The 23,710-nt window shown below is 38.2% G+C and overlaps 2 protein-coding genes across 3 annotated transcripts in view; one reads left to right on the top strand and one right to left on the bottom strand.

Annotated features, from left to right (window-relative positions):
- The window catches only part of LOC124712059 (vesicle-associated membrane protein-associated protein B), a 28,581-nt gene extending 6,638 nt beyond the window's left edge, over nucleotides 1-21,943 (bottom strand). Inside the window, exons 1-3 of the mRNA XM_047242356.1 lie at nucleotides 21,584-21,943; nucleotides 21,108-21,260; nucleotides 6,181-6,284 (exon numbers count right to left, since the gene is read on the bottom strand). Of these exons, the coding sequence (XP_047098312.1) occupies nucleotides 6,181-6,284; nucleotides 21,108-21,260; nucleotides 21,584-21,653 (327 nt within the window). The 5' untranslated portion in view covers nucleotides 21,654-21,943. The remainder of the gene's footprint in view (nucleotides 1-6,180; nucleotides 6,285-21,107; nucleotides 21,261-21,583) is intronic.
- The window catches only part of LOC124712045 (vacuolar protein sorting-associated protein 4), a 182,201-nt gene continuing 180,327 nt past the window's right edge, over nucleotides 21,837-23,710 (top strand). The window contains exons 1-2 of one of the 2 annotated variants that reach the window (XM_047242346.1): nucleotides 21,837-21,921; nucleotides 22,675-22,732. In XM_047242346.1, the coding sequence (XP_047098302.1) occupies nucleotides 22,709-22,732 (24 nt within the window). In that variant the 5' untranslated portion in view covers nucleotides 21,837-21,921; nucleotides 22,675-22,708. Of the gene's footprint in view, nucleotides 21,922-22,026; nucleotides 22,410-22,674; nucleotides 22,733-23,710 lie in introns of those variants that run through there. The other variant, XM_047242337.1, reaches the window with a different exon arrangement.

Below are 23,710 nucleotides of genomic sequence, written 5' to 3'. Positions count from 1 at the left end.
CATTGAAACTTCATGCATGCTGGTAAACTGGGACTGTTTCAGTGGTCAGTTCAAAAAGATACATACAAGGTCTCCACTGAGTACAATATCAAAAATCTGGTGTGCATTTTACAGTATCAATGTTTCAGCAGTTCATTTTCCCAGACAGCCATTACAAAAATTGACAAAAACTTTAACAATACTGCACAAGTGATTTTTGTCTCATCACTTCCCATGAATGACATTATTTCAGCGTGATAACTATAAAGGAACCCAGACATGAGAATTGGGTACCTCTACTAACAAGGAAAGGTTCCCAGTGGTGGGATCAACTTTTTGAAACCATATGTACAACTTTTTGAAATCATATGTAATGCGATGTAGGTTGAGGTCCCATGTATTACACCCTGTGACAATTTACCCTGTTTGCAAGTAAAAAAAAATTTAAAAAAATTAATTCACATGATGGTCTAATGCTTTTTTTCTTTTTTTAAAAAATTGTTGTATGGACTGCTTGCATAGTGTAATGGCTATAATATAAGTCTCATATACAAGAGGATGTGGGTTTGAATCTCATCAGGCACTTCAAAATTTCCTATTTTTAAATCTTTATTGAAATTACTTCGATAATTATTTTTATTCAATTAATTGGTTTAAATTTAATTTCTTTTATTTTTATTCCTCCGTCACATCATTGTACCACTATATAAACTTTTTCAATTTTCTCTCATTTTTTTTATTCCTACAAATCTGTTCTACTTGGAATCTTTGTGCACGTGATTAACAATTTCAATGTATTAACACTGATTTAATTTTGTCCAATTCGTCATTCTAATTTTTGACCACACTATCGCATTCGTTATTTTTATTCCTTATTTTACTTTAATTTCAGTTTACTTGCAATCATTTCTTTCATTATATCTTCATCTGCATTACTTTAACCATAGTTCAATAAGAATTTAGGTTTTGTAATTCAACGTTTGTGTGACGATTGCCATCCAAAAAAATTTACATCTTCAGAAGAAAATTACATTTTTTACACCATAGACACATAGATTATTTCATTTTTCACTTTTTTTAACTGATAGACTGGTATTATCAAATGTTTAAATATTATGATAGATAAATAAAAATAATTATCTAATAAAATTTACAAATGTACAAAAAGATTCAGTGGAAAAAGAATTATAGGAAGAAAAATTAGAACAATTTAAAAAGTTAATACATTGATTAAAATTATGTGACTAAGGAATAGAAATTAAAAAGTTACAGTTAAGCAAAGTAATTAAACAAAAGTAATAATTAAAATAATTTCAATAAAGATTTAAAAATAAAAAATTCGCAGCACCTGATGAGATTAGAACCACTTCCTCTTCCATGTCTGCCTTGTACTATAACCATCAAGCTAAGCAAACAATCCTTGAGAAGTTTCTTTTTAAACCTGTAGACCATCGTGCGAAATTCCAAAACTTTTTTCGGTTATTATTCACAAACGAGGGTCCACCATAGTAAATAATTCCAAGGCATGATGCCTGGGACCTTAACCTACAATAACATATAGATGGTTTCAAAAAGTTGATTCCACAGCTGAGAACCTCTCCTTTGAAGTATAAGCGTACTTAGGACGCTCTATATAGCGGCCCACAAGCAGCCTTGGGAGGCCGAAACAGGTCTCTCACTTGTGGCTGGACCTGTCTGGTTATCAGGTGTGGCCCCTCTGATGTGGATTCCAGTTTTTTATTAACTATTAATGGCAAAAAACAATGTGGACCAACACAGGATTTTATTTCATTGTGTTATTTTTTTTTATGATTCACACGGCGGTGCGGGTCTCCTGCATTGTTCCCCTACGCTCTGTCAAGGAGTATGGGACTTCATCATCATCATCATCACATCATCATCATCTGAAATATTGATCTGCACAAAAAAACTGGGGTTACTTTGAGCCTTTCACAGGAAAAAAAGCAATGTTGCTTATGTACATGGATTTAAAAGTTACTTATTTTACAGTAAATTTTTTTCCAGCAATTTCCCCGCAATCTATCACAAAAATACTGCGACCAAAAGTGATAAAACCAGGAGGTTCTATAAACAAGCTACTAGACTATCAGGTTACCAAGGAGAGTTACCTAAACCATGTTAAGCCACGCAAATTTGGGAGAAAGTCTGTCATGACAAAATTTGGTGAAAACTGAGTACCTCTTTGCATAAAAATAGTGATCAACAGTTACAGAATGTTTATAATGGAAATTGGTCGACAATCTCGCCAAGATTCGCAACTTTACCACAATTATTCACTAAATTACACCACTTCAAACATGGCCAATCTTTTTGAATTGTTGGTCCATCATCTTCTCATCTTTTCCTCAGGAAGCTCCCACACACTAAGTATTATACTATGCAGTCTAGAAATTGTGTATCTTTCTTTGGGTGTTTAATAAACTTGCACAAAACGGAACAAAATCTGGGTAAGTCAAGTGGGGACCTCTGAATCACTTAGAATCTCAAAAATTCAAGAAAAAAATTAACTAAAGCACAAAAGCAAAATGATCTAGTTCATTATATTTCTCCTGTAAATAGTGAATTAAACTTCCAAGAAAACCATTTTAAATTTCTACTCTTATGCAACTGCAAAATGAAGCAAAAATTTTTGTTGTACCTATTCATTTCAACGACTAAAAACTATTTTCTATACCTTGCTATATGTGTAACCGAGTCTATTAAACAGTTATGACTAAAGCAGATGGTACTAAAATATTTTCTCAAAATTTTATGAAGCTCACTTTCTCACGTTTTCATTCCACCTATTACAAAACCGTTAGGAAAGTCCAGAACAGCACAATGTGGGTTTCTGTTTTCTTATCAAAACATACTGTTGTCAACATTTTTATTTGAGTAATTTATCTTGCACATGACATCTCAGGAAATAACACCTATTGTGTGGTTCACATTTATTTTTATCACATTTAGTGATTCAAATGAGACACTTGCTAAATAATATATGGTTGGGTACAGAGTTTCTACGTAACAGGGTACTCAAAATTTTCCTGGCGTAAAAATAAAATTTAACTTGACAATGAGAATTATTGCCCGATATATACTGTGCTTTCCTGGTAAGTCTTGTACATAAGTAAAATTTCACAAATTGTGTGACTGGCAGTATCTCTGATTAAATTCATGTGGGCTTCCTCAACCATAGTCAACTACATAAAAAATAAGCACTGCAATATTTCAACCAACTTGCAGTAGCCCGAATTGCTGGTTCTTGCAGATGGGGCTCTTAGCATAAGACATCTAATTGTAATAGTCTTGTGAATCAAATCACACAACTGTCAGTGTCAAGGGCAAGGGCTATGAATGACTACTGCCACATTTACACAGGCAAATGATTGCTTATTAACAATCAGCAGTCAGCAACCAATGACATTTCAACATCAAGGAATTCTGTATTTCCTCAAGTCTGAAGTTCACTGGCTTAAATGATCCAAGTAGTGATGTAGATCAAATTATTTATCCTGCTGTGTTTCAGCATGCTTCTCTGTACTAACATTTTAATAAGGCGGCAAAGTCCCATTAAGGCACTTCCATCTACAATGCTATTCCTGGTATAACACTTCTGACTCCAGTCCCACAAAAGCTTCCATTAGAGCTCATGTAAAGCATTTCCATTTACTGCACTTTTCTCCTGCGTAAAACATGCTGTCCCTCTGCAACTACACCTATATTCAGCAAGCCACCCTATGATATGTGGAGAAGGATACTTTGTACACCTCCTTTTTCCTCCTCTCGCAAATAATGTATGGGAAGAATGACTGTTGGTAAGCCTCCATGAGAGGTCCGATTTCAATAACCTTGCCTTCCAGGTCTTTCCATGACTACTTGTAGATGGAAGTAGTGTAAGGTTTGACTCTTCTATGAAGGTACAAACCCCGACCGGACAACAAACCACATCATGATGCACACTCTCCCTCTTGTAGCACTGGCCACTAGAGCTTGGTAAACATTTCTGTGATGCTTTTATACTTATTATATGAACCTCTGCTGAAATATACGAGGGTTGAAAAGCTTCTCCTCCTAAGTATCAATCTTACCATAACTTAAAATGTCAGATGACATGACCAAATCTGAAATCCATATCACACAACAGACCTATTAAGAAAAAAAGTGAGTTTTGCCACTAGTAATATTGTAGGGTATGTAATTGAGAAGACTACACAATCACTTTTGCTAATGATGTGCAAGGTAAGTGAGCCATTTCTCAGCACACTACTGCCACAGATACCTTAAAACACACAGTTTTGAAGGTTCTTTCATTTTATTTTCAGCTCAAAAATAGCAAAAAATAGCCTACATGGTGAAATAAACTAGAAACTGTGAAACACAGTGACAACTGTCTGAGTAAAAACTCTGATTTTTGTTTCCCACCTGCAGCCAATAGCTGCATAGCATAGTGATTCGACACTAATGGAGTGGCTTCTAGTATATAGAGTGATAAAAAGCAAGCTTATTTGGTAGCTTGCTCCAAAGTACGGCTGATGTTATTGGTATATAGAAAATGAAGTGACCGCAGCATCCACTTACGTTTAATTTATACAGTTATACCTCATACAGCCCTCACTACCATGCATTAAGTTTACTTACAGTAGTTCTGCCAGGAGCCTGTCGACAGAATCTGGAACGTATTGTGCCTCTACTGATGGCAGCCAACGTAGGCTACTCAATTTATTATGAGCGGCACCACAATTAACAGGCCATGTTCAGTGAACAGTTGTGTGATCGTTTGTTCGTCATTGTTGCAGTCCTCAATGGTGTTAAATGCACTGTGATGGCAGACAGATTGTTATAAATTTAACAGACTGTTGGGGCAGAGAAACACTGAAATCACAGTAGGCTTAACTTTATTTCATATTAATTGGTATAAATAAGTACTACAAGTGAAGGAAAACTTGTGTGTGTGTGTGTGTGTGTGTGTGTGTGTGTGTGTGTGTGTGTGTGCCTTGATGGAATTAGCTGTGTTTACACTACAGCAAGCGAGGAGTTAGAAGTGGTGCACACGGTGGCAATACTGCAGAATGCTCAACTTCAACCACTCTACATCTACATCCTCATTTACAACCTGCACACCACTGTGAGGCTATTAGAGTTTCTTCCTGTTCCATTCAGGTATGGAGTGTGCAAAGAAGGATTGTTTGAAAGTCTCTGTGCGTGCAGTAATTATTCTAATCTTAACCTAACAATCTCTGTTTGAGTAGAGGGTTGTAGTATATCCCTAAAGTAATACTTATAATATCTCTTCTGTTAGTCCTATCTGGTAGGAGTCTCACACACTTGAGCAATGTTCCAGGATGGATCGCTAGAGGTCACTGCACTCACGTCACCAGAGTGTGCTGCACTGCTGTTAGTTACAAAAGGAAAACAAACTCCCACATGTTGGATACCGAAGCTTTTCACTGTGCTTCACAGTTTTCGGTTTAATTAACCATGTTCATCAATTTTTGCTTTTTCCTTGTTTGACATTTAACTTGTGATCTTAGCACGTCCGAAAACAGCTCTATTACCATGTACCCAGACACAAATTTCAATTTTTTGACATTTTTACTTGCTGTTACACATCTGTGATTGTTTAAGAACTGATGAAATTCAATATCAGGAATTATTAAATAAACATGGTATTGTACAGTTCATTTTCTCACTTATACAGATTTTACACAATGTATTGGAGAGCATTATTGGGGGCTTTAACATTTTACTTGATTCTTTATTTTCTTCAATTTTGCATTTTTCTAAGTCTGGACCACATGAAAACGTAAAATAGGAGTTTCAGTGTATTTTAAATCCCTATTTATGCACGCATATTAACGTTACACCTTACATACGTAGCAACTGTGGAATCAAAAATTTCCAACCATTTAAGATGTGTTGCCACTCAATGTGCACTTAACCCACAGACTATTGAAAATGCTGCTTAATGAGATTTTATTGTACAACAAAACCAAAGTCAGCCTTATGTCGCAGCCTTTTATGGCTGCATGATAATGTCTTAAAATTACATTTGTTCTTTGGATTGTTAGTATGACAGATTACCATTTCCTCTGTGGGGAGAAAAAAAAATTGCATACCAACTTGATCATCCATATGACCTCTGCTCTACTACAGAGTAGTATCAATGTTTTAAAATTTACAAGTTATTTCTGTACATACCACTGAATCCAAATTGAATTCTTCCTCTGGAGCAATCAGTGTCTGTACCATGAACTTGTGTTTATTCTTCTCATTCGGATCAAATTCAAAAGGCTGTAGAGTCACTGGAAATAATGAAAATTCTTCTTTTAACATGCACATACCACACCATTTTTCACAAAGAGAAGCTTTTCATAAGAATCGTGACTGCCAAATGCTCCTGGCACTTCACCACTACACTACAGATACTGTGGGAAGGGACATAGAAAGCTTTTTTTTTTCTTTTTTAAGATAGGGGAAAGGGTGCAAGAAAAAACAAGTGGGGGGAAAGGGAGAGAGAGAGGGAGAGATATGGGGACTTAAATGGTTTCTTTAATTTATACATACTTTACAGTATAAAGATACACGGGGCAAACGAAAACAGGAAGCTGAACAAGTATTGGTGTGTCTGCTACCATACTTCACAGATTCCTGTTTTGGTATCTAATTTCTTGATAAACTAACATGTCTAGTTACCTGAAACTTTGAGATGGTTGCTTCTAATGTCTAACTGAAATGCTTTGTAGACATTGGGACACATTTGTTATTTTGCACAATATCCTTTCTGATTTGAAAAGATATGGCTAGTTCAATTTCGCTTCGGAATTGCTTAAATGAGTGTGAACAATATTACGAAAAGGATACATTGCTACTCACCATAAAGATGACACGATGAGTTGCAGACAGGCACGACAAAAAGGCTGTTACAGATTTGAGCCTTTGGTCAAAGGCTTTTTCGGAAAGGATTAACTTTGAAATTTTAATCTATGTTAAATTTCTCTTTTCCAAAAAGCTTTTCTCACTTCGGCCATCATAATTTATTTTGCTGCCCAAATAACTAAACTCATCTACTACTTCTGGTGTCAGATTTCCTACATTAATTCCGGCAGGACCATCTGACTTAATTTGACTACATTCCATTACCATTGTTTTTCTTTTATTATCTTGTACCCTTCCTTCAAGATGTTATCCATTCCAATCAACTACTCTTATAAGTCCTTTGCCATATGATTGAATTACAATGTCATAAGCAAACCTTAATGTTTTTATTTCTTCTCCCTGAATTTTAATTACTTTCCAAATTTCTCCATGGTTTCTTTCACAACTTTAACAATGTACATATTGAATAACATCAGGTGAAGTTCACAGCCTTGTCAACTACTGCTTCACTTTCATGTCTGCTGGCTAAATGCAGCCTTGTTTCCATGCAATAACCCTCACTTCCTGTATTATACGCTTGCTACCTTCCGAATTTCAAAGATTGTATTCCAGATAACATTGTCAGAAAAGCTTTCTCTAAATGTAACAATGCTAAAACATACATTTGCCTTTACTTAACCCATCTTCTAAGTTATGTCAAAGGGTTGCAGTAAGGTTGCTTTTACATCGTGTGCATAAAACAGTGGGCGACATTAGAAATACAAGGAATTACTAGTGAGACACTGATGAGTGTAAATATATAGAGAAGTAGAAGAAGCAAATAAAGCAAATATATCTCCTGCCATTTTATACAAAGAAGCACTGAAGCAGCAAGGGTGCGCAAAGTGTTAAGAACAAAGAAAGAGAACAAAGCAGAGCACTATCACAACTGAAAGTAGGGAATTATATAAGGAGTTGCAGGAACCCAAGAAAATTAGTCAAAGGTTAAAAACTGTAAGGACAGAATGGGAACAGGGGCACCACAAAAGTTATTTGACTTGGTCCTGCTTTAATATGCACACACAACTCTTGCCATAAGAGGAGGAGAGGGGATGTCCTTAACACGTGTTTTACATGACCTATTCTTTCCTGTTTTCAATGTACACCAAATATTTCCAATTTTCAGATCATTTACAGAATGCAGTATCAGTTCTATTACTTATTTTTGGGTCTGTTAAATACTGATAATTGCACCAGTATTGGCCAGCCCTTATGCCCACACAACTTTAATTAATTTCTGAAAAGAATTTTCCTTTCTATCCAACCAATTATAATCTCCTGTTACAATGAAAATTACAATTGTGATTAGAGATAAGACACAGAACATTACATTTAAATTCTGAAAACAACCTTCAGGATGCAAAATATTGGCACTACCCAGAGACATAGCACTGGCCTAGCTTTTGACACTAGGGTATCAGAGTTCATTACTCAGAAGAGAAAGGGGTAAGTTGGAGAAGATTAAAAACCAGGATGGGGGTGATTCAGCTGTTGTAAGGATGATGTAAAGCATAGGTGCATCCTTTTCATCATGCGGCCAGAGTGACAGGCCCTTCCTTCTCAAACTTTCCCAGTTTATACCTCTCCGGTTCCCAAGGAAGAAACAAGTAATACTGAAAACTAGGATAGTATCTGGTATTTTATATGTGTGTATCAACAGTACTGATATTTCCCCTGCAATTCTGTCTCATAATTTTATAGCTTTTCTTCTTGATACAAAAGTTGCAGCATTTTACTTCACAATGGGAAACTTCAGAATGGGACAACTATTCAATTGGCAGCAATCATTTCAAAGGTGCAATACAGGCTGCTATACCTTTAAACTCAATATGCCAGCCTCGACAAAATCCTGTCTACATATTTATCTATACTCCACAAGCCATCTTAGGGTGTGTGCTAAAGGGTACTTCTTGCACTACAATCTTTTGCTCCCCATTACTCATTCCATTCACAAATGGTGCAAGGGAAGAAGTTTCAGCAAATCTCTACATGAGCTCCAATTTCTCAGATTTCCCTGTCATGCTCATTTCACAAGATATATGTTGGAGGAATTAGTATGTTGCCAGGCTTCTACACAAACTTCGTGTTCTACAAAGATTCTGCAACTGAATTTAACTCCAATCAAACCTAATTTACCACATATCACTTTGTTATATCGTTCACAGTAATGTGTCACCTCTATCAGTGATGTAGTTCTGAAACATCTATCAAATTTGAAGGTAAGGCCCTACCTGGAACAAAATTACCACAAGGGAAACTGGCAGAGACTTTAAAACTCACCTATCATGGGAAAACAAATTAGCAGTGTTTACATATTTGCTACATGTTGAGTTAACTAGGTTTCAGTGTTTGATTTTCAAAATGTTTTCAGTCCAGTGCTGCACCAACACTGCCAAAGAATATGATCACGTGTGATATGAAGTCAGTGTAGCAAATGGGTTAAAATCTCCATGAGAAAGAGCACAACACATTACCCTAAGATACAGGGTGTCTTTTTTATTCCACCTTTTATTCAGTCACAGAAATACAATTTATATAACCCATGTTTCACCTTTTATGACTGTAACAAAGGTCTTATTTACACTAAATGCATTTCATTTAATTTCAAAGCATATTCAGTGGTCATTGTAACAATCAGATTTTTCTTACAGATCTGTATGGCAGGTTTGTAGATAGTTCTGCTCTTTCACATTACTACAATTAAGAAGTATTAAATTACAATGATTGCTCATTATTTTTTGCTTCCTACTGCATTCTTACTGTTCTTCCACCCATTCATTTTCAGTTTTTTAGAAAACTGCACTTCTCTGACACAGGGTATACACATGTTTTCATGTTGTAAGGAAGCATATGAATCTCATTTAGTTTGTTTTGATGTTGTGGGGTGTGATCATTTATTTTTTTATCTGTTGTGTAGACCACTGCGCACACACACGTGCTTGTGTACATGTGAGTATGCTCTGAAGTGCATACCTTAGGAGCTGTAACAAATTGTTCCTCTTCACTACTTTGAAACATCTCTTCTACTGGGCACGTGCTCATATCTCTTGACGTACAGGTTTTAAAGCCCATGTTTACGAGACTTCTTTGCTTTGAATTATTGTTCCTCTCATACTGCTGAATACTAACAATTCCTCCTGGGACACCCTGTGTATCACACACATCTCCTACTCCCCACTCTTTGTCCACCCCTTCCTCCTCCTTGTGTCTGTGCAGGAGATTAACCTCTGCTTTTCCCCTCCCCCCCTCCTCTCTCTGTCCCTTTTCTCTTCTCATCCCAAGTGCAGATTCTGCAAGCAGTAATAACATGGAATGCTGAGCATAAAGAAATGTACAAGAAGTTCCTTCGTGGAGGGATGAGGGATAGCTGATAACCTGCTACCCACACTGGACATGGTTCAATGCAAGAAACGGACAGAAACTGTCATGAATCTGGACTTAAGATGATGTTACAAAGAAGGTTGGTCACTTTTAAATAAATTAAGTGAAGTCTTCAGGCCTTATTTCCCCAGCTACTAAGTGTCAAGGAAATAACAATGGGGCTCAAAGATGTTAAAGTGGAAGGTGCCAGGGACTGGTGGAATTTATCCTGAATCCCTCCTTTACTGTGGTAAAGGTAACAAAAAATGGTGTGTGGTGTTCTTTACTGACATCACGATGAAGGGGAGAATCTCAAACAGAATGAAAAAGACCAACATCATCACTATCCTTAAGCCAGGAAAAACAAGCAAAGTGCCAAAAAAACTATCATCCAATAGCACTTGTTAGCTCAATATGCCAGCTTCTTGAAACAGTCATTCACAAGAGAATTTTGGCTATAATACTTGAGAAAATTCTGATTGAACAAGCAAAAAAATAAGTTGTACAGACCAGATAATGTGACTCACAACCTACACAGAAGCAGGAGTTCAAGACAATTTAAAAATATCAAAGCATTTAAAGATCTCCTAGGAGCCTACAACACAGCCAGTAGAGATGGTCTTCTACACAAACTCACTCAAGTAATGCTATGTGTCAAACAGTCCAACTTATTATAATATGCTTGCCAGCAGGTCATTTTGGATCATATTGGGTGATAAATAAGCTCTTCAAAGATGCTAAATATTCAACTACCTCAGGGATCTGCCCTCACCCCGCTGCCATTAACCTGATATGCCAGAAACTAGAAATTTGAATACGTTGATACAGGGTGCTGACCGTGACATTGCAAATCTGAAGAAACGGAAGACATCTGATCTGGTGATAATGGTAACACACTTACAAAGATGGAGACTGATGCCAAACCCTACCAAGACACAGAAAATTTGCTTTTATTTGTGCAACAGAGCAGCTCCAGATCCATTTTGGTGACTGACCACTTCACCACAATCAGCACCCAAAATACCAATGGGTTACATTGGACTGGACATTGTCTTACATGAAGCATAGGGAAACATTTGTCTACGTGCTACATCCTACACAAGCTATGCGGAATAACCTGGTGCTTCACTCCTGAAACTTCATGTACTTCAGCAGTTGGACTAGCCTACTGAGCTGCGGTATACAGTTCTCCTATATGATTCAACAGCAAACCATTTGCCACAGTATTACAGAATGTCTATCATGGAACGATTCATGGAATTGGTTGTATTTAAAATTTAAACAGATCTGTAAATTGCATGTGTTATTCTTTGTATTTTATTTAAATACTACACTTAAGAAACCAAATAAATTAATAAATCTCTCCCCCCCCCCCCCCCCATCTCCTTTCCCTCCCTCGTCTCAGCGGCAGGATTTCAAGTTGCTTTGGGTTGAATTTGACAGTGGTGCTCCATTTGTTCTTTGAAGCTTCCCCTCTATCTGTTTACATGAAGATCCTGCATGGGTTCATCTGGATCAAATGTCCATAGAAGGCCAAGTGTGTGTGTGTGTGTGTGTGTGTGTGTGTGTGTGTGTGTGTGTTCTGCTTGTTTGTGGAGTTTGAGAGTGTTGTTCTGTAAGCCTCTTATTTTTTTCTGTCTTATTGCATTACAGGTGCGTTCTCCCATTTTGTCTACCATGCAGGAGAGCAGGACACTTGTTTATGGTTTCGCTAAGTGCAAGTTTGTTTCATACAGTTTGTGTCTGAATTCATGTTTTTTATCCTACAATGATCTAACTCCACTAGTGAGCCAGCATTCTTGAGCTAATGACTGCTTTTTGTGCAGCATGTGTTCTGTTCCTGACTGTTCCATTTACATTCTAAATACTAGATTATTAGATTTATTATATATACATAGAAAGTGACAACCTGAATCGTCTGTTGTAGCTTGATATGAATACTTTGATACTTCTAGTGAAAGCCACCAGGACACACAAACGTGATGCCTTTTTTTGTTTCAGGCTTTTTTCCCCACAGTAGCAGTAATATAACTAGTACAGGTAATAGTCTTTTGTGACAAAGACAAAAGTCTTCTTTGGACCAAATGTGTTTCACTTTATTTCAAAGAATCTTCAGTGGTTCCTGTGACAATTTGGTTTTCCTTACACATCTGTTTGTCAGGATCATAAAACAGTTTCATGTTACTAGTACTAAACAGCATTAAATTACAATGCATCACTCATGATTTTTTGCTTCCTATTGACCTCTTCATAAGGCTATGTGGCTCCACACAATATGAAACATGTACATATAACCAGAGTCAGTGAAGCACAATATTTTAGAAATCAAGCACCTGTGTGGAGAAAATATTAGGAATGCAGTACAAAGCAAAAAATTGGTGGTAATCATTGTGATTTAATACTGTTTAATAGTAGTAATGTAAAACATGAGCACTGTTTACAAGCATGACAAACAAATTTGTAAGAAAAACCAAATTTTTACTGTGACGATTGGAGATGCTTTGAAAAAGTGAGTGCGTTTGTTCTAAATAAAACTTTATAAGTCTCAGCAAAGATTAAATATAATCTATATTACTTGGATCCTGAAGTGTAGTGGCTGACAGAAGCAATTTAAAGTGTGCCACTAACTTCACAGGTAGTGTGTTTCAGTGTATTTCTGCACATATTATTCGTGCTAACATGGGTCATGGAAGACTGCCTTACTGCTGCCACCACTAACATATATTTCAACTACTTGGGAATGAATGTTTTAACAGACTGATCTGTAGCATAACACAACAGCTACAATAGGTTGAAAGGTGATAGATGACAAGCTCAACAAAGATCAATCAAGAACGATCTCTGCAATGATTACTGTATACTTTAAGAAAAGTTTCATCATATGCAAAATTATTTTTACTGTTACGATGAACTTTGGTGATTATGGATACTTTTTCCAAATACCTTACCCATTGTGTGTGTTTCCATGCCACAATTATTTAACAACTATCTCAATTCAGTGATATTAAACACGTCAGCCACTTTTAGTTAAATTTCACTTACAGTGTATACCGCTGCTGGCAGTTCAGTATCGCTGGTCACAGCAAATTTAGTTACAGTATATGTTATCCAATGCGAATCATTCAAAATTATAGTCTTGGTTGTTACAAATACTTGTTTTTACCAAATGTCACGATTTCCATGGTTGGACATTGGGACCTAATAATACAGCTTGAGCTGCTGCAAGTTAAACGAATAACATCTAACTTCATTTATTAAGCATAATACATTACAAACAAACAACATGCATGGTTACCTACATCCGACCTAGATCACTTTCTCATAATCATGCAAATTATTACTAACAGCAGCAAAAGCCGCAGACACAGTAAATCTTGCTTTTTTTATATATATATATATATATATATATATATATATATATATATATATATATATATATATATATATATATATATATATATATATAAAAAAACAAAGATGATGTGACTTACCAAATGAAAGTGCTGGCAGGTCGACAGACACACAAACATACACACAAAATTCAAGCTTTCGCAACAAACTGTTGCCTCATCAGGAAAGAGGGAAGGAGAGGGAAAGATGAAAGGATGTGGGTTTTAAGGGAGAGGGTAAGGAGTCATTCCAATCCCGGGAGCGGAAAGACTTACCTTAGTTATATATAAACAAAGATGATGTGACTTACCGAAAGAAAGCGTTGGCAGGTCGATAGACACACAAACACAAACATACACACAAACACACAAAATTCAAGCTTTCGCAACAAACTGTTGCCTCGTCAGGAAAGAGTGAAGGAGAGGGAAAGACGAAAGTATGTGGGTTTTAAGAAAGAGGGTAAGGAGTCATTCCAATCCCAGGAGCGGAAAGACTTACCTTAGGGGGAAAAAAGGACGGGTATACACTCGCGCGCACACACACACATATCCATCCACACATATACAGACACAAGCAGACATATTTAAAGACAAAGAGTTTGGGCAGAGATGTCAGTCGAGGCGGAAGTGCAGAGGCAAAGATGATGTTGAATGACAGGTGAGGTATGAGTGGCGGCAACTTGAAATTAGCGGAGGTTGAGGCCTGGTGGGTAACGGGAAGAGAGGATATATTGAAGAGCAAGTTCCCATCTCCGGAGTTCTGACAGGTTGGTGTTAGTGGGAAGTATCCAGATAACCCGGACGGTGTAACACTGTGCCAAGATGTGCTGGCCGTGCACCAAGGCATGTTTAGCCACAGGGTGATCCTCATTACCAACAAACACTGTCTGCCTGTGTCCATTCATGCGAATGGACAGTTTGTTGCTGGTCATTCCCACATAGAATGCATCACAGTGTAGGCAGATCAGTTGGCAAATCACGTGGGTGCTTTCACATGTGGCTCTGCCTTTGATCGTGTACACCTTCCGGGTTACAGGACTGGAGTAGGTGGTGGTGGGAGGGTGCATGGGACAGGTTTTACACCGGGGGCGGTTACAAGGATAGGAGCCAGAGGGTAGGGAAGGTGGTTTGGGGATTTCATAGGGATGAACTAACAGGTTACGAAGGTTAGGTGGATGGCGGAAAGACACTCTTGGTGGAGATGGGAGGATTTCATGAAATTTGGATCTCATTTCAGGGCAGGATTTGAGGAAGTCGTATCCCTGCTGGAGAGCCACATTCAGAGTCTGGTCCAGTCCCGGAAAGTATTCTGTCACAAGTGGGGCACTTTTGTGGTTCTTCTGTGGGGGATTCTGGGTTTGAGGGGATGAGGAAGTGGCTCTGGTTATTTGCTTCTGTACCAGGTCGGGAGGGTAGTTGCGGGATGCGAAAGCTGTTGTCAGGTTGTTGGTGTAATGGTTCAGGGATTCCGGACTGGAGCATATTCGTTTGCCACGAAGACCTAGGCTGTAGGGAAGGGACCGTTTGATGTGAAATGGGTGGCAGCTGTCATAATGGAGGTACTGTTGCTTGTTGGTGGGTTTGATGTGGACGGACGTGTGAAGCTGGCCATTGGACAGGTGGAGGTCAACGTCAAGGAAAGTGGCATGGGATTTGGAGTAGGACCAGGTGAATCTGATGGAACCAAAGGAGTTGAGGTTGGAGAGGAAATTCTAGAGTTCTTCTTCACTGTGAGTCCAGATCTTGAATATGTCATCAATAAATCTGTACCAAACTTTGGGTTGGCAGGCCTGGGTAACCAAGAAGGCTTCCTCTAAGCGACCCATGAATAGGTTGGCGTACGAAGGGGCCATCCTGGTACCCATGGCTGTTCCCTTTAGTTGTTGGTATGTCTGGCCTTCAAAAGTGAAGAAGTTGTGGGTCAGGATGAAGCTGGCTAAGGTGTTGAGGAAAGAGGTTTTAGGTAGGGTGGCAGGTGATAGGCGTGAAAGGAAATGCACCATCGCAGCGAGGCCCTGGACGTGCGGAATATTTGTGTATAAAGAAGTGGCATCAATGGTTACAAGGATGGTTTCCGGGGGTAACACATTGGGTAAGGATTCCAGGCGTTCGAGAAAGTGGTTGGTGTCTTTGATGAAGGATGGGAGACTGCATGTAAAGGGTTGAAGGTGTTGATCTACGTAGGCAGAGGTACGTTCTGTGGGGGCTTGGTAACCAGCTACAATGGGGCAGCCGGGATGATTGGGTTTGTGGATTTTAGGAAGAAGGTAGGGGTGCGGGGTGTCGGTGGGGTCAGGAGGTTGATGGAGTCAGGTGAAAGGTTTTGCAGGGGGCCTAAGGTTCTGAGGATTCCTTGAAGCTCCGCCTGGACATCGGGAATGGGGTTACCTTGGCAAACTTTGTATGTGGTGTTGTCTGAAAGCCGACGCAGTCCCTCAGCCACATACTCCCGACGATTTTTTTATATATATATATATAAAAAAAGAAAGATGATGAAACTTACCAAACAAAAGCGCTGGCAGGTCGATAGACACACAAACAAACACAAACATACACACAAAATTCTAGCTTTCGCAACCAATGGTTGCCTCGTCAGGAAAGAGGGAAGGAGAAGGAAAGACAAAAGGATATGGGTTTTAAGGGAGAGGGTAAGGAGTCATTCCAATCCCGGGAGCGGAAAGACTTACCTTAGGGGGAAAAAAGGACAGGTATACACTCGCACACACACACACACATATCCATCCACACATACACAGACACAAGCAGACATTTACTCTTCAATATATCCTCTCTTCTCGTTACCCACCAAGCCTCAATCTCCGCTAATTTCAAGTTGCCGCCACTCACACCTCACCTGTCATTCAACATCATCTTTGCCTCCGCACTTCCGCCTCGACTGACATCTCTGCCCAAACTCTTTGTCTTTAAATATGTCTGCTTGTGTCTGTATATGTGTGGATGGATATGTGTGTGTGTGTGTGTGCGAGTGTCTACCCGTCCTTTTTTCCCCCTAAGGTAAGTCTTTCCGCTCCCGGGATTGGAATGACTCCTTACCCTCTCCCTTAAAACCCATATCCTTTTGTCTTTCCTTCTCCTTCCCTCTTTCCTGACGAGGCAACCATTGGTTGCGAAAGCTAGAATTTTGTGTGTATGTTTGTGTTTGTTTGTGTGTCTATCGACCTGCCAGAGCTTTTGTTTGGTAAGTTTCATCATCTTTCTTTTTAGATATATTTTTCCCACGTGGAATGTTTCCCTCTATTATATTCATATATATATATATATATATATATATATATATATATACACACACACACACACACACACACACACACACACACACACACACACACACACACAAAGATGATGTGACTTACCATATGAAAGCGCTGGGAGGTCGATAGAAACACGAACAAACACATACATACACACAAAATTCTAGCTTTCGCAACCAATGGTTGCTTCGTCAGGAAAGAGGGAAGGAGAGGGAAAGACGAAAGGATGTGGGTTTTAAGGGAGAGGGTAAGGAGTCATTCCAATCCCGGGAGCAGAAAGACTTACCTTAGGGGGAAAAAAGGACGGGTATACACTCGCACACACACATCCATCCGCACATACACAGACACAAGCAGATGTCTTTCCCCTAAGGTAAGTCTTTCCACTCCCGGGATTGGAATGACTCCTTACCCTCTCCCTTAAAACCCACAGCCTTTCGTCTTTCCCTCTCCTTCCCTCTTTCCTGACGAAGCAACCATTGGTTGCGAAAGCTAGAATTTTGTGTGTATGAGTTTGTTTGTGTTTCTATCGAGCTGCCAGCGCTTTCGTATGGTAAGTCACATCATCTTTGTTTTTAAATATATTTTTCCCGCGTGGAATGTTTCCCTATTATATTCATATGATTAATTTGAACCCAACAATTACGTTTGTTATTGTCACTGTTGTGTGTGTGTGTGTGGGCGTGTGTGTGTGTGTGGGCGTGTGTGTGTGTGGGCGTGTGTGTGTGTGGGCGTGTGTGTGTGTGGGCGTGTGTGTGTGTGTGGGCGTGTGTGCGTGCGTGTGTGCGTGTGTGTGTGTGTGTGTGTGCGTGTGTGCGTGTGTGGGCGTGTGTGTGTGGGCGTGGGCATGTGCGTGTGGGCGGGTGTGTGTGTGTGTGTGTGTGTGTGTGTGTGTGTGTGTGTGTGTGTGCGCACGCACGCACAGCATTCAACAGAAAGAAATTTTATATATATTTATAACTGAACAAATATTTCTATTGCTCACTTAACATCACTCACAATTTCTGAATTGTTTCCACATTAAAACGTCATGTGTCCCAACCAATGGTCAAAAGTGATAAGGGAATGCATTCCAATTATAAACTTTCCTTCCCAGGAATGAGAAACTAGTTCTGAAATCCTATATAGTTTACCAATAGCACTTTTCTGCTTATTTCTTCTGTCCATTCAATCTTATTTCCAGTGTCCTAAATACAGAAACTTCAAATGGTTTTAAAAGATCTTTGTTAATTTGTGCCAGTACATAGATTTATATATTATTTTAGTCTTATTATAAAGGATTTTCAGGCCTGCTTTATCTTTTAAGTTCTTCCATTTCCTGCTTAAACATATTTGCACAACAATAAAAAAAAGAATAAATTCACTGTGGTTCTCAGCTTAGTGCTAACTTTTCACTGCTGGCACAATGTATGTGGTCTCTTAGGGCTGGTGGACCTCATTCCAGACTTATCACAGTGAATGTGAGGTGGTCACTTGGTTTCAAACACAGGACTCCATGCAGTAAGTTAGTGACACTAACAAATATATCATTGTGTTAGTTTTACTTGGACTAAATATTTCAGTTCTAGTAAAACGATTTGACTTACATGAACTGATTTTAGCATTGTCAATTTTATGGTGTACTAGGCTTTAAACTAGTTTGCATTTTCATGTGAATAGAAGACCAAATCTGTTACTCAACCTACTGGGCAAGAAGTTGATCTCAGTTTCTTGAGTGTCACAAAGCATTGAGTCAAGCACTGAAAATTTCCCAAGCATGGGGGCATACACTCACTTTCTTCTCTCAAAATAACCTAAAACTACAAAAAATCTACTTAGACAATGCTAATAACAAGTCTTTAGTCCACCAATAACACCACCAACCCTGCTGATACAAAATTAAATTACAACTCTGATGTATGAGAGTAAACAGATATCAACCTAATGCTCTATCAATTAATGTAAAGTAAAATAAACAAGGACTAAAGTGTGACAGTGGAAAAAGAAAAACAACTCTCAAGAAGCAAGCTACAGAATTACCATTACAAAGGACAAAGTGTTAGAGCACCACCATCCCAAAACCTAGATGTAAATGACAAGATTGTTTAGCATTGTAAGTGGTCTAGGTTAAGATTGGAAGGTCTGGTTGGAAGTCAGCAAAGCCAATGAATTCGAATTCAAAATAATAGAGTCATAAAAGACATCTGCAACAAAGTCCAAGGTCTAGGTTCATCAGTCCCAGTCTTCACTGCAAATACAATTATTAAGTAGCCCACATAAATCTTCCACATAAAATAACACTGCCTCACAAAATACTGAAATGTCAAACCCGTATTTTTGGAATATATTACATTCATGTACTGGCAACAACTATAAGAGAAGGGGATGGGAACGTAATTTAACTTTTACCATGAAGCCCACTTGTTGCCAAAATATTTTTTTACTTTTATTTTCACTCTCAGCTGTAGTAGTGAAACCCCCTCGCATTATTCATAGTTTATAATTACATAATGCAGGCTGTCTCAAAAAGTATGCTACAACTTCAATGTGTTATGGCAACCAAAATAATGATATTCACACCATGTTTGGTTTATGTGAAAGACAAACTCACATAAGTTTTGTCTGTGTGGGTTCCAAGTTGTCCTGAGAGAAGCATAGTGACAACAGTTAGAAGGATGGTTCACTGTGTGGAATGGTTTATTCGACCAAATTGGACACACAGGTTCAAAGGAATTCATGAACGGCAACCACCATCACGGATGTCAATACACCTATTGGTACAGGAATGTTATGCAGACAGGAAGAGTTTATGTTCTTTCCATATAGCTGGACTGGCAGGGGTGATCCAATTTCCTGGCATCCTACATCACATGACATTATACTGAAGGATTTCACTCTGCTAAATGTCTTAACTACACCAATGACCAAATTGTTGCTACCAATGCCATAGTTGATGCAGATATGTTGCAGCGAGTGTTTAATAAGGACTGGGTGTTGGGCATGCCACAAAAGTTTAAGATGATGAAACTGATTAATGGCATAAAAACTTTGCAAGATACTGTCTCTCATAAGGCAACATGGTGTGAATATCTTAATTAGTTTGGTTGCTGTAACACATTTAGTTTGTACTATGCATTTGGAGACACCCTGTATGCATCAAAACCCTTGTCTAAGCCTTCTCCTTTACCTATATATTCCGAATTTACCTTTTAATTTTCGTTTTTATGACAAAGTGTGTTGACTTTACTGTAAGTGTTAGACTGTGTTACGGGGCAGTCTGTTACCACAATATTTATTTGACATTTACATTCTTTGGTTACACCAACTGTCAACCAAATCATCATATTTCAACCAAAGCTCCACCTTGGTCTTTGCTACAGACCTGTGTCACCACAACCAAGACTTCAGGGGTCCAAAGCACACTAACTCTTGTTTTACAAAATAATATCAAGGGCAAATACTAACTGAATTGTGCTTTTATGCAGCTACAAGAATAACTCATAGGGATGCTACCTGGATCTCTTGCAAAAAAAAATAATTTTGTTCACGGCACTTTTTGTCAGCATTTACACTCATATAATCAATGACTACCACCATATCTTTCTGACATTATGACAATGATCCCTGGACAAATAACTTACTATGGTAAATCCCTTCAAGATCTGACTTACACCAGAAATCAATTTAAGTGAATCCGGCATGACTTTTTGTGGAAGTAGCATCTTTCAAGCACTGTAGGATCAGGAAGTATTTTAGTCTCTCAACTTCTTGTATATGTGTTACACAGTGATCACACAGTTGTGATAATCTCTTCAATAAAAGACTAAGAGTGAACTATATGACGTAACCTAACTTGTTTCAAAAGCACTCAAAATATTGTTCTATAATTTAACTTAGTTCAAACGTCAGCGTAAATCCTTAGAGCGACGTGCTAACCTAGTCTACCATCCAGTAACCTAACTGTGAATTTTACTACACGGGGATTCTGAGCGATAAGACACGGATGCAGCGAACAGATTATAGGGAGATAACAACAAATGTTAGATATTTTCAATCCCCTACTGCATAAAAAAAATCATAACCAAACTTAAGACAAGCAATTCTCAACTTCCATCAGCAGGAAAAAATGTACGCTAATTATTTTATCATTACTTACGTGACAATGATTGGCACACGTTTTACTGCATATAAATAAAAATCATTTATTCACCTGCTACATCAATTGATGCCTTTGCGTCCAGAACACCAGAATTTGGCCGCACACAGTATTTCTTTGGAGCTGTCGTTTTGATTTTGAAACACACCTTTTTAGTGGTAGGATTTGTTAGCTTCATATAAGAAGTAACCGGCGACGTGAAGGGTCCTTGTTATCAGAAGAAAACGAAACCATTAAATATCAATATAAAGCATTGTTATCTTCCAACACACAAGAACATTATAATTGAATAGGTTTTACAACAGAAAGAAACTAAAAATGTCACTTCACTCTTCTCCCCACCGCATGTAAATTGACATAGTTTGCCTTTCAAAGCACACAAATTCCACGCCTTCAGTAAACTTTGTAACAATCGCTCGTCAAAAGGGCGCAGTAACTGGTAAACCAATAACGAAAAACAACAACTATCTGATTTATGGAATATTATTTCTCTTACTTCATTAGCAATGTTTACAGCACTTTCCGCTTACCTTGGAATTTTAGTTCATGTTCCGGTTCTATTATTAACACCTGTTCCGGCTTTGAACCTGGATTAGCCATAATTTAAGACTATGAGTGTACTCCGAAATTACAGTAAAATACTGTATGCGTAAAGAAATGGCTTCAATTCTAATCCCGGTACTGGCGATTCTAGTTTTCTAACCAATACGCATGCGTCATGACGGAAATATGGCTGCCTGAAATGACGTCACTCCAACTGCTAGACCCAGTGCAAACAGCAAAAATAAATTTGCTTCAGATCTAAAATTAGCAAAATAATGTTTCTTTCATAGATTCGCATCCATCAGAGCTCCTCCAAGTGAAAAAGGTAACGGGAGTACCGACTTCCATGATTCAACAATCGAACAGCTATCGACTTCATGATTCAAGTAGATTTTATTTATAACGATATCGTACACTATTGAGTCAGGAGTGAAAGTATTTTCATTTTTATTTTTCCAGAAAAACTTGTCTATCTTTCTAGGACTTTCAATTTATCTATCATTTGAAGCTTATAATATCTGCAATTTTGACCATTATAATTGTTGCAAAAATATTTGTAGGAAATCGTATTGGTAATTGTTGTTGGAAGGAAGACGTGTGTTGTAGCAGTGAACCGATTTTGAGAAGCAGTCATTGTGTCAGAGAGTTGGTTAATAGTTCTGTTGGGAGCTATTTGCCAGCTGAGATTGACGTTTTCTGTCAACCAGTGAGCGAAGATAATACCGTGTTCGCAACACGTATGTCACTTATCTGCGCTACTGGGAGGATTGTAGTGATATTTATCGTTGGATAGCGTGTTGATGGAATAGTTTTGTGAGTAAATTATACGAACTGAAACTTACCTTTCGAAAATCATATGCGTTTTTTGTTTACTACCGATTGGTTTTTTTTCCTTGTACTGTTTCCTATTAGTTCAGGTTATGGAAGTTTTTTTTCAGCGACAATAAGTTTATTCAAATTCGGAGTAACACCAGGTCTTACTATGTGCAGTTTTCCGTAATTTGTGTTGAAACATATTCCTTTGGATGCGTCCTGTTTCTTTCGAGAACCGTTGTTGACAAACATTCCCTGATTACAGGAACCTACTACAGCCCCTGCGCCCTAGCCCCGTCATGTCAGCAGGATCAACTTTACAGGTTTGAAAAAGTTCAATGCTTTTACAATTTGTGCAATGTTAATACAAATACTTCTTTTAAATCATATTTTATGGGATTGTGACAGCTGCTAAAGCTGTCGCAGATCAGTGAACACGAATTATATGACTGAGTCAGATAAGTCATGAATATTTCGTAATACCTACCTTGTTTTCAATAATGAAAGTGTTCATCTGATATTTATTGAAATATTGTGTTTCGTAATTTCAAGAATTACGAATAAAGAGCCCTTGAGGGGACGAATATTAGATTAAAGCAGATCTATGTTGAGATATATACATGTCAGAAGTAAATGATGGCTGACGAGTTACTGGGTCAGCAGACAGTCTTTCTCTAAACTTAAAGGAAAATATATATATATACGTGAAAATTCAATAGGCGTAAACTTGATTAATGCATTGTACCCTGTACAGTCATTCATCATCTTTCCAGAATATTGTATAAAAAGCTGTTCATTCCCAAGCTATGACTAGCCATAATCTTGCCACTCATGTTTTTGTTTGTGAGAACTCTGGATATTCATGATGATTGCACATCCACAGGCAGTACCCTAAAACTTCAGCTCTGTTACCCTGAAAATGCTGTCCCGGTTAATCTTGCTGCTGTGTGGTGATGTTTAGGATTTCTTATAGGCTACCTTACCTAAGGTTTGTTGATACAGCAGTAGGTGAATCTGGAAACTGAAGGTACTATGACAGTCAATGCTCCTAGATTGGCAGAAATAAATAAGTTGACATGATTTGCCATACCCATTTTCTCCCCCCCCCCCCCCTCCCCCCGTCCTTTCTCCTCTTTCTGATTAACAGACTATCCTGCCATTTAGTATAGCCGTCATCTGTATAAAGTACTAACTATTTGTCAAGCTGATCACTGGACCCCATGCAAAATTGGTGGAGGTTAGTTGAGGTCTTATAGCTTTGTTGTGCTAGATCTTTGAGTCCTGTAACTACCAAATTGTCA

This window comes from Schistocerca piceifrons, chromosome 1 (assembly GCF_021461385.2).
Source record: "Schistocerca piceifrons isolate TAMUIC-IGC-003096 chromosome 1, iqSchPice1.1, whole genome shotgun sequence".
Taxonomy (NCBI): Eukaryota; Metazoa; Arthropoda; class Insecta; order Orthoptera; family Acrididae; genus Schistocerca; species Schistocerca piceifrons.
Note: the sequence above shows the minus strand (reverse complement) of the source record. Positions and strands in the feature narration are given on the sequence as shown.